Genomic DNA, 12256 nt, shown 5'->3' with positions numbered 1-12256 from the left:
GTAGGCTGCAGCCCCTGCTGCAGTGGGCTGCCATAAGCTACTGTGTGTGGCCCGGCAGCCAGCGTGAGAAGCTGGCAGCTGGTGTGAGCTGCCAAGAGCCGCTGTGAGCGGCTGTCCAGAGGCCAGCGACTGATCTGCCTCACCCAGGAAGAGTGCAATGATAATACCAACATGGGCCAGTGAAGCAATGTCCACAACTAGACTGAAGAACAAAAGGAGAGCAACTTGTCTGTTCCCCTTCCCTGATTCCCCAACGCTGTTCCCTCCCCCAATTCCCAATAAAATCTTTAAAAAAAAAAAAAATGGAATTAGATACTCATATGCTTTGAAGGACTGTGACAATGTTATTTACTAATAAGAAAACAAATATAGAAATACCATTAAAAGCAATGGAAAGCAAGAGATGCAAAATTAACTGTATAACACAAACCTGTAGTAAGTGTGATACTGTGATTTATAAGAAATATATATTTGGTCTCTGTCTCTGTTTCTGGCATATACCTCCTAAAACTCTTAGAATTTCCTATTATGAGAATAAAGGTATCTTTTGTTTTATTAATGAGGTGGCTTTTGAAAAGCATGTAAGGATGAGGGCTGGTTGCCAGGAGAACAAACCATGTGATGAGGGAGAGGAGAGAGGATGCAAGTTAAATCAATCTTCAATGGCCAATGATTTCATCAATGTAATGAGGTCTCCATAAAAACCCTAAACGATGGCATTCCAGGAGCTTCTGGGTTGGTGAATATCTGCAGATGTGGGGAAAGTTAGGAGCCTAGAAAGGACGTAGAAGCTCTGTACTCTTTCTCCATACCTTGTACTATGCATCTGTTCCACCTGTCTGTTCCTGAGTTACTGGGTTGTCAGAAAAGTCATGACGTATTTTTTTCTATGTTTTTGTTGCAAAAATGCATCATGACTTTTCCGACAACCTAATATATCCTTTTATAATAAGCTGGTAACTAAACAAGTTTCTTGAGCTCTGTGAGCCACTCTAGCAAAGTAATGGAACCCAAGGAAGGGGGTCATTAGAACCTGCAATTTATAGCCAGTTGGTCAGACACACAGTGATATGAGCTGACATCGGATTGGAGGGGGTGGAGGTAGGGGATTTTGTGGAACTGAGAGCCTTCAACCAGTGAGATCTGACAATATCTCTGAGCAAATAGTATGAATTGAGTTGAACTGTAGGACACCCAGCCGGTTCTGAAGAATTCCTTGGATGTGTGTGGGGGAACCCCTCACCCCCCCACACACACACATTGGAATTGGTGACAACTACTATAGTAACATATATTTGAGGCCATCTAAAATTAGAATATTTAGTTTAAAATGCTGAAGACCTTGAGTACTTAAGATTTCTAAAGTTGGAGGAGTAGTAATGCAATTTCTAAAAAACAATAGGTAGATATAATATACATTAAAAAACAAAGTTCAGAAGACATACTTTGGCTTCTACCTCTTAGAACCATATAAATTTTCAATAAAGGGTAGAAAAATACTTATATATTGGTTCAAATATATTATTCACCTTTTGTTCATATAATGAATTAAAGTATAAATAACATCTCGAAGAACAAAGGCCCAAGCTCCTCCTAAGCAAGTTTTTATGTCTTTCAGTAATAAGGTAACAAACAGGTGGTATATTTTAAGAATTCTGTGTTTTTTATAAACGTTGTTTGTCTCAGCTGCTTGCTCACATATGGCTAGAAGAATTTTCTGATAGGAATCCTAGAAAATAAAGATACATTTAGTAAAAAGTTGTCAAATCACATATACTCAGCAATATAAGTATATTTTGTATTCAAAATAATTAAATTACAGAATTAAGTTTTGGGTCTGATATCAAATGCAAAATATATTAAGAAAATTACTATCTTAAACATAAAAAATGTGTCAATTTATTTAATTTTCATATAGTGAACTATAATAGCATATCCTCAAAAAAATATATTCTGAGCCAATGACTAAAGTGTCACAAAATACATCCCTCATAAGTAACATACTTCAATTAATACTGATAAGTAAAACACCAATATATAAACTTGTAAATGAGTGCTTTTCTTCTTAGTTTATTCGGATGAATTTTCTATTTGTTTACTTTTTTCTCTTTAAGACGTACTTATATAGATTTTCTAGCTGAAAAAGGCGGCATTCTCTTTTAGTTATTACACTAATAATATATACTCACAGGGCTTTTAGAAAGAACTTCTAGAATGCTTTTAAACTTGGTTTTATGGCAATTGCTAATATAGGCAAATGTTGCTTTAATCACACGTGATGGAAAATGAGGTGGATTAGGAGCAGGATCCAAATCTCTAAGAGTTATAGGAAAAAAAGTCATCATTTCAGAACAAAATTATCAAGAATAAATAGATTTGGTTAACAGACAAGTGAAGTTCCAGAATGGAAATTTAGATTATAATTACCCCAAATTAAAAAATTATTTTTCTACTGAAAAACTAGACTTTTAATAAATTCACAAATGACATATTGCAGTCTATATACATCAACCAGAATATCTAAATACCTTTACCTTCTAGGACTTAATCATTTTTAAATGATTTGCTTTAAAAAATCTCATATAAAGTTAATGGCATTTCCACAAAGGAGCCTTAGTGTCACTCCACTTCAAGCCTGAAATTCTATGCTAGTACTATAAATGTAATAGTATTTCAAGACACAGCAATCAAACACTATGTAAAAAGAAATTACATATGTAAAAATACTTTGGTAGATATTATTACCATTTTATATGCCTACCACTAAAGCCTATAAAAAACTAAAGCATGCTTTAAAGCAGTTTACAATCAAGCTGGGAAAATAACTCTAACATTCATGTACCATCAAGTGGGTTTCATGTCCAAATTAAATTGCAGTACAGTAAGATTCTGATACCCTGTTTCCCCGAAAATAAGACCTAGCTGGAAAATAAACCCTCACATGATTTTAGGTGTCAAAATATGACACCTTGGCATACTGAATATTTTAAGCTGAAGGAGTTCATGGAAAAGGCACCCCTCTCCCTGAAACAGGTCACAAAACCTTCATGTGAGAGGTACATGCCCTCCATATCCTGGAGGAATCATGCTAGGGCTTATTCTCTGGCTAGGTCTTATTTGCGGGGAAACACGGTAACTAAAGAGCATGATAAAGAAAAGGTGTCTAGAAAGGCAAGTCATCGATAAGGAGAAGAGAACAAGGAATAATGTATCATAAAGAAGAAAATTTCAAGAGACAACAGATGGCACAATGTTCAAATGCTACAGAAAGATTGAGAAAAAAGGTCATTGAATTTGCAAACAGGTGGTCAACTAGAAAAAGCAATTACTGTGGTGAGGCTACCATATAAAAGCAGATACTGGTAATTACTTCAATTCAAAGGAAGTTATTTTTAAAGAAACAATGTTAAAAGCAGAGTACATGCTTAAAAACTAGATATTTGAAATAGACATTTAAAGGTGTCAACCAATAAACTTCCCAAGGGACTTCTGAAATAGCAGCAAATTCTCTAAGTTTGAAATACCCATACCCTGAAAAGTCACAGAGGTCAGTGCTTTGGCTGGCACCAGAAGTTGCCGGTTCATGTAATGTCATCAATAACTCCACCACAATCTCTGGTAAATTAGTAACGAATAAATGGTCAATCTGTAAGGATACAAAATTAAAATACATTTAAGTTTTTATGTCTGTGACCTTTAAGACAGCTCATTTCCAAAATTATTCAGTGACCATAGAAGGAAACAGATGACCAAAGTAAGATCTGCAAGACATATAGCTAATTCCACTGTTTACTGCTATGCAGCTGACTTATAAACTGAGAGGAAAGTAGGGAAATCATACTAAACAAGACTCTCTTAATCTGACTCTTTAGTTTCATTTTAAAGAACCATTTTAATTGACATAGGCTTCAGGTCTAACATTAAGTTCCACAACCTAACCATGTTTCTGCCAACCAAATTCCCCAATAATCTATACCATTCCTCAATCTGCATTTCACTCTTATTTGCGAACCCTATTCCACAAGAAAACTTTACTAATAAGAATTTTCAGTGACTGGCAATAATCATCATCTCCCCAAATTTCTACTTTGGCTGATATCCCAAATTCTGAGGTTAGCTACTACCTACACCCCCTGTCATCAACAGTAGACTAAAATCCTCCCTGACAGCAACAGACTCTCTGTCAGTCCACCTCCTGCTGCAGGTAGCCTCACAAAGGGCATAAATTCTCTAAATATAGGGGGTGCCAAAAAAATGTATGTAAGTGGATACTTTGGTCATTGTTGTTCCAGCAGTAGTTCGCGGTAATCAGAAGTGTCTGGGCACTGATGGTAACCACTTTGAGCACCTCTTGTAATTGAAGAAGTCAAATGTGACTTGCATTCATCTTTTGTTATGGGTGTATATTGAGTGTTACAATTTTAATAGTTTTTTCCTTTCTTAAAATGGGTATACATTTTTTGGGGGGGCACCCTCTGTATAAAGAATGGGTCTGCTACATTACACCTCAGCCACATGAATGCTAAACTGTGTGAAAGACATAAAGGTGAATTTATTGATCCCCCAAATAAAGAATTACAGTGCTCTAAACTTAAAGGTAAATGGCTGATTTACCTGATCACAGAGAAATTTGGAAATACTTCCTAATAACAAATATTTTTGAATGTGCTAAAATCTAATGTAAAAATCCTAGCCTTTCCCTCAGGCCTACACACTAGTTGTCCAAGTCATCATTTCAAAGTTTCCAGACTTTTTAAAAATACAGCCTCATTTCAAAGTATATCTGCAATAAGTAAGGACAAATTGGCCGAGTCTGATAAACATCAGAGGAAAAACTAATGAGTTTCCTTGTACATAAGATGACAACTGACTTCACTAGTTTCACATAATTTTCTAATATGCCAGATCCGAAATGTTTAGCTAAAGTACATATAAATTGTTCAGATGTCTACGTATAGCTAAACAATCTTATAACTGTAAATATTTTAGGCATTCAACAAATTGACAGTTTTAGAAGACTCAAAGACTGATGAATAGTTGTACCAACACTTATTGACAGAAAAAAACAATCTATAAGGTTAATTCAGACAAAGTGCATATTAGAGGAACAAAAAATTAACATAATGACAACTTCATGCTAAATAGAGACTGATAGGAATTTAGGTCTTTAACCAAGAAGCTAAGATATTATTATTTAATTTTTGCCTCCATTCTTGAGACTGGCATCTTAATCAGGTTTAATGTAATCACTTTCCTCTCCTAGACAAATTCAGACTCTTAAAAATGGCTATCTTTTGGTTTGGATACATAACCAAGAATAGTAAGATTAGGCCTGCTCCGAAGCCTAAGCTGGGAGACTGGGTGGGAGGGGTGGAGGCAGAATGTCTCTCATAAATTCCATTACCTATGGAGTGCCAATGTTCTGTGCTATCTTTGGGAAAGGAGCTTTTCCGCTCACCATCTGCCTCCAGACTACAGAGTGACAACCAGCTCTGACTGGCAACAGTCCACCTAAGCAACTATAGGAGTCTTGCTGTTCCATTTCTGGGCTCAATATAGATAACTAGGCAACCAAAAAAAGAGTCTATCCAAGTTTATCAAATTGTAATTGTAATGTTAAACAAACTTGGTGAATCATCCCATTTACCGTATTTGCCGGCGTATAAGACAATTTTTTGGCCCTGAAAAATATGCCTCCAAGTGGGGGGTCATCTTATACGCCAGGTACACTTCAGATAGACTGCCCATAGTGCTTGCCCCGTGCCATAGTGGCCTCCCGATGCCCGCCCACTTCATTCCACATACCGTTCAGGCATCAGCAGCGCTGCTGGGTGTATGCTCGCTATTATGCGATTTTGCTGTTATGCGATTTTACCACACTCGCAAAATCGCACACAGCCGACCATATAACAAACTCTGTATTTTGAGTGGAAATATTAGGGGGTCGTCTTATACGCCCAGTCGTCTTATACGCCGGCAAATACGGTACTTAAGAAAAAAAAAATGGATTGACCAATCCTCTTTCACTTTATTTTATTTTAAAATTTTTTTTAGCTGCGCCATCCTGCCACCTGTTGGCAGCTCAGCAGCAACTCAGCTCGGGTCGGGCATTGAACCGCTGTTGCTCAGAGCTTGCACTCTTGCACAAGCTCTTAACCAACTGAGCCATTCGGCCGGCCCCCTCTTTAACTTTAAAAAGAGATTATATATGTGTGTTAATATAAGTTGCCTCAAATAATTTTGGATGTATTTAAATTACTATAAAACAGAAACTGTAAGGGCCAGCCGAGTGGTTCAGTTGGTTAAGAGCTCACTCAAGAGTGTAAGCTCTGAGCAATAGTGGTTTGATGCCCGGCCCAAGCTGAGCTGCTGCTGAGCTGCCAACAGGTGGCAAGGTGGCTCAGCTAAAAAAACCAAAAAAACAGAAATTGTAGATCCTTTTTTAGTTGGTTCCATCTTTTATCAATAATGAGTACTCAAATATATACTAGGGGTCAGGATACAATAGTAAAAATTCTACCTTCACAGTACTTATAGTAGAGAAAACAGATAAAAAACAATGAACGTAATTCATAAGTAAATTATACCATATGTTAGAAGGCAGTCATGGAAAAAAGAAAGACCAAGGTATAGAAACAGGACTATACTTTCCTTGAAAAGTGAAGTGCTTAATGAGATTGAAGAGGAAGTGAGGAAGATTTTCTACACATTGTTCAGTATGAATTTAACAACCAACTTGCAGTTATTATTACTGCCAATTAAAATAAATTTTAAGAAAAAAGAAATAAAATTATTCCAAGGTTTTGGTTTTTTTTTTAAATTTCTGATTAAAAGCATTTCACTTAATGGGCCGGCCGAGTGGCACGTTGGTTAGGAGTTGGCTTGGGATGCCAGCTCTGAGCAGCAGGGCCACGGTTTGGATCCCACATGAGGGCCAGTGACGCTGTGCCCTCTATAGCTAAGATGGTGAACAACAGCTCAACCTCCAGCTGGGCTGCCAAGAGTCGCCAGCAACAGCGTAGGCTGCAGTGGGGCTGGCCGGCAGCTGGTGTGCGCTTTCGTGAGCTGCCATGAGCCATGGTGAGTGGTCGGCCAATGGCTGGTGAGCGACTGCCTCACCCAGGAAGATCACAATGATAATACCAACATGGGCCAGTGAAGCGACATCCTCCACAACTAGACTGAAAAACAAAAGGACAGAAACTTGTCTGTTCCTCTCCCCCAATTCCTCAATAAAATCTTAAATAAAAAAAAACCATTTCACTTAAAAGCCACTCAAAAAGAGAGAACACTCTATAACAACAAAAAAATTAATGGACTGCCTGTGCTAGTTAGATAGTGACTAGCACATATTAAATTTAACTGCATAAATGAATAAAAAGCCTTAAAATTTTAAAGTTACATGTATGATCAATTAGAGGATAAGATGTAGGTAAAAGCTAAAGTCGTACCTGTTTTCCTAGGAAGCTCTCATCTTTAAGCATATCATAGACTTTGGTGGCAGTCTCTCTCTGCTGTGCCATCCCACTTTCTCCTGTACCCTCATAGGCAAAGTAAGGAAGAATATGTACAAGAATCTTTGGAAAGCAGTCTGTTAGAAGATGTTTCCAATCCTCTTGAATCTGATTAGCAATGGATTTCACCTCATCAAAACGACTTCTAATCACCAGATGTGGAATCAAAACTTTATAACAAGATCTAAAAATATAAAAATTTAAAATGTTATATATAACTTTTCAAAGTAAAATTTTATAATATAGTCCTTAAAATAATAAAATGCTTTAATAAACACTATAACATTATTTTATCTAGCTCATTAATCTAATTTTATAAATGGAGAAATGAAGTTAGGTAAATTCTAAATAGTCACACTAAAAAAAATAGAGATCTTAGAATACACTACCCTAAATCTATGATCAAAAAAAGTAGAAATTGAATTTATTTCTTCTGCATAAGCAATTTATGCAAAACTATTGTAAAATGAGATGTGAAAGCACTTTATAAATTCAAAAAATAAATGTAAATGTTATTCCCACATGAATGAACAAAGGACCACTAAACAATTATGAACTGCCTTCCCATTATCCTGATACCTAAGCATTACTCTTGAGTTGTTTCAAACCTCTTTATTTTCAAATTTTTCTTTCCTAGAGTTAGAGTTAGGAAATAGTTTTACATTAAAATAGAAATAATGACTAAATATCCTATAGTCAACCAACAGAAAAGAAAACAAAGCAGAAATAATCAGCCACTAGTAACTTATCTTTAATTTTTCATAGAGATTATCAAATGACAAAAATGAAAGGAACATTAAAGAGCTTTTTGTGTAACTCCCTTACTTTACAGATTAGAAAAACCAAGTCCCAAAGGGTGTTTACATGGCTTGCCTACTAAAGTCACATAGCGGGTTACTGGCACAGCTAGGACCAGATCCTAAGTCCAGAGAGTCTCTTCAATACAGTTTGATTAAAACAAGTCACCCTGCCTCTCATACTACACAGCTGCCCACCTCTGTGCATGTGTGGGAGTGGGACTGACAAACATTATTACCTAATATTAAATAAAACATATTTCACATGTGCCATATGTAAACCTACCTATAGAAATCCTCAACATCTGTGTAGCTTAATAAAATGAAAGGAAAAGAAGATAAGTTGTCTTCAGTATCTTGAAGATTTAGCCATTCCCAAACCAGATAATCCAAATGAGAAGCCATGAAGTCTTGTAAATGTCTATATCCAAAAGTTTCAGAAACCTTCTCTAAAACCTGTACAAATAAAAAAGAAGTCAATGATTTAAGAAAACAACGAAATAGGGCCAGCCGAGTGGCACGTTGGTTAAGAGCTGGCTTGGGACGCCAGAAGGCCCCAGTTCGGATCCCACATATGAGGGCCAGTGACACTGCCCTCTACAGCTAAGATGCTGAACACCAGCTCAACCTGGAGCTGGGCTGCCATGAGTTGCTGGCAACAGCGTAGACTGCAGCCCCTGCTGCAGTGGGTTGCCATGGGCTACCGTGTGTAGCCAGCAGCCAGCGTGATCGGCCAGCATGAAGCTGGTGACTGATCTGCCTTGCCCGGGGAAGAGCGCAATGATGGTGCCAACTTGGGCCAGTGAAGCAACGTCCTCCACAACTAGACTGAAGAACAAAAAGGATAGCAACTTGTCTGTTCCTCTTCCCCCAATTCCCCAATAAAAAATCTTAAAAAACAACAACGAAAAAAAAAATCGAAAACAATGAAATAATAAATTATTGAAATCCTTGTTAATCTTTACTTACAGTATGGTTTTAAGTATTCATTTAACTTTCCTATACTTTGATTTACTCATCTATGAAATGGGGATAATAAAAGTACCCACTTCAAGACTAAATGAAAAAAATGTATTTAATACAACCAGAACCGTGCCTGGCACATAGCAAACCCTTAATGAATGTTAAATAAATAAAAACAGAAAAATACACTGTAGTTTTCAACATTTGATTGTATTTCAAAGGAAAGTCTAAGTCTAAAGTAAAATAACTCTTCTCAGTCCTAAATCCAAATGAGAAAAATACAAACACTATATATTTCACTTACAATAAAAATAGGTAGTGTAATTGCATAATTTTTAAAAAAGAAACAACTTCTAATTTTTGTTTACTGAAAAGTTAAAAGGTTAACATGTCTAAGACTGATTACCTGTGGGTTGGCCCACTGTAAAGCCCCATGGAAACTATGCTGGTAGAATGCTGAATGGTATCACGCCACTGATCTATCACTGGTTCATCATGTAAAAATCTACAATGGAAAGGCCTGAACTTCCCAAAGCCTAAGTGCTGAGGTGGTGAAACAGGGCAGGGACGAACATTCTACAACTCTGTGCTGCTGTAATTGCATGGCTGGGCCCTGGTTTTCCTTCCCTAATCATGCAACTTAAAAGTGTTACAGCTCTAAAATTTCACTCCTGGCCCTGCTAGATCCCACTGTCCTGCCCCAGAATCTACCAGGCAAAACATTTGCTACTGCTCTTTCCTCCATGTTTCCTCAATAAATGCTACTCCAGAGGGCCTGGTCTGCATGATGACAGATCATTCACCCTTGTTAGTTCAATGCATGCCTTGTGAAGTACTCTTAAACTGAACTCTGCATACACTGAAGTACTCTTAAACTGAAATGACACTGCATACAAATAAATACACTATTTAAAAAGTTACTATTATATTCCAAATCTAAAAAATAAAACTCTCCAAGTCTTTAAAGCACAACTTTAAAATTCTAGTTTAACTTTTTTTTTTTTTTGTGGAGGGCAGTGTCACTGGCCCTCATATGTGGGATCCGAACCGGGGCCCTCTAGCGTCCCAAGCCAGTTCTTAACCATCGCGCCACTCGGCCGGCCCTCTAGTTTAACTTTTGAAATTATTTAAAAGTTACCCAAGGAAGATTAGAATAAAAATGTTCATCCACAGGTACCTTTTTAATGAGTTGAGGTTCTAATCCATTCTCTTTTACAGACTTGCATAGGGCGAACAAAGCCTGTTTTTCACAGACAGGGCTACTGGATAAAACCACAGCTATCATCATCAGTAAAACAGCTTTCCTATTTAAAATCTCATCCAGAAGTTCAGGGTTCTCAGCTCTCTGGGACTTCAGAAAAATTAAAAAAATAATGCAATGTAAATATTTGAACATTACAAATAAATCAATCAGGCTAAAATCAAAGTACACAATGGTAACATCTAAGCAGCCAGTGAACAGTTTTAAATCCTACAGTGATGGAGCCAAGAGTAGAGATTTTGATAAAATATCAAAGGTTCTAGAGTGGAAAAGACTGCTTTTGATATTATGGAAAGAATTGCCAAACATTTCAATGAGTTACAAAGCACTTTAAAGAAAACAAAGAAATTGCAAGAAGGTGACAGAGATTAAAAGCTCCTCAACTACCAAGTATACCTCATAAGATGTTTACTATCACTGTAATAATATAGAACTCTTTATATTTTTTAAAAGATCATATACATTATCAAAAGAAAACAATAAAACCACTCAACTAGATAGAATGATATATGGTTCCAGTTTAAGGATCACTCATTATAATATCTCAGCAGATGTGTATTTTTGATTACCTATACTTGATATAAGCTTTCCTTCACATTTAAAAAAACTGGTACTATTTGATCCTCATTTTGTTTATTGGTATAGTACAAGGACCTAATTCCTTTACTAAACGGTAACCACTGACATGTTTAAGAACAACTATGAGGTTTCCACTAAGTCAACTCCTTCACCTCACCTATTCCTTATAAGAGACAGACCTAAAGAATCTCTAACATCTTAGTTAAAAATCTACTTTTTATTCAGAGCCAAACTGAACATGCTAGCTGCCCTATAAAACGTACAGATCAAATTCTTTTCATCAACTTGTTCATGACAGTATGCTTCTATTAATGATGTCAAAAAAAGAATTTGCTTTTTTGAATAACTATTACAATGTTGTTTCATATTGTGCTCTTAAGATGTAAAACTTTCTAGTCTTTTTCTAAATGAATTGCTGTCAGGTCAATATTTTCCCTATCTGCACATGATAGGCTGATTTTAAAATGCATAATATACATTATTTCTATTAGTTTTATATTATTTACACTCCTCTTTCCATTCTATTGAAATCTTTTTCTAAATTGATTCTTTCATACAACTATCCTTTTCAGTCTTGTGCTATCACAGATTAGTCATTTGATTAACCGCCTCATATACTTTTTACTATCAATGCCTAAATAAATGAATAAATTCTAACATTCAGAATTTTTGCCATTTTAAGAAAAAAACATTCTACAGTGAAATATAAAAATCACAAGTTTCACTGAAAACAAGATAATTTGAACTTCCTACTTAGAACATTTTTCTCAATTCATTTCTTCCTATTGTCATCTGTTCTCCGAATTAGCTTTTATTCAGGTCTTACAAAAAAGTTTTTAATAAAAAAGCAATTTATACAAACACAGTACATTTGTTTTTCCCACAAAAATGCTACAAATAAGTTGAACCAAAGGAAACTGCCATTATTTGACCAATTCTGACGTATAAATAAAGCAATTTCAATCAATTATATAGTTGTTTTAGTCTACCGTATTTGCCGGCGTATAAGACGATTTTTTGGCCCTGAAAAATATGCCTCCAAGTCGTGGGTCGTCTTATACGCCAGGTACACTTCAGATAGACTGCCCATAGTGCTTGCCCCGTGCCATAGTGGCTTCCCGATGCCCGCCCACTTCATTCCA

General features: G+C 36.3%; 1 protein-coding gene across 4 annotated transcripts in view; it reads right to left on the bottom strand.

Moving 5' to 3' along the window:
• Positions 1-12256, bottom strand: part of ATM (ATM serine/threonine kinase) — a 115657-nt gene that overhangs the window by 65546 nt on the left and 37855 nt on the right. For all 4 annotated transcript variants that reach the window (XM_019624133.1, XM_019624132.1, XM_019624130.1 and 1 more), the window contains exons 25-30: positions 10452-10625; positions 8598-8767; positions 7452-7698; positions 3531-3646; positions 2190-2316; positions 1530-1729 (exon numbers count right to left, since the gene is read on the bottom strand). In XM_019624133.1, coding sequence (XP_019479678.1) covers positions 1530-1729; positions 2190-2316; positions 3531-3646; positions 7452-7698; positions 8598-8767; positions 10452-10625 — 1034 coding nt within the window. The remainder of the gene's footprint in view (positions 1-1529; positions 1730-2189; positions 2317-3530; positions 3647-7451; positions 7699-8597; positions 8768-10451; positions 10626-12256) is intronic.

Source organism: Hipposideros armiger, unplaced genomic scaffold (genome assembly GCF_001890085.2).
Source record: "Hipposideros armiger isolate ML-2016 unplaced genomic scaffold, ASM189008v1 scaffold_580, whole genome shotgun sequence".
Lineage (NCBI taxonomy): Eukaryota > Metazoa > Chordata > Mammalia > Chiroptera > Hipposideridae > Hipposideros > Hipposideros armiger.
Note: the sequence above shows the minus strand (reverse complement) of the source record. Positions and strands in the feature narration are given on the sequence as shown.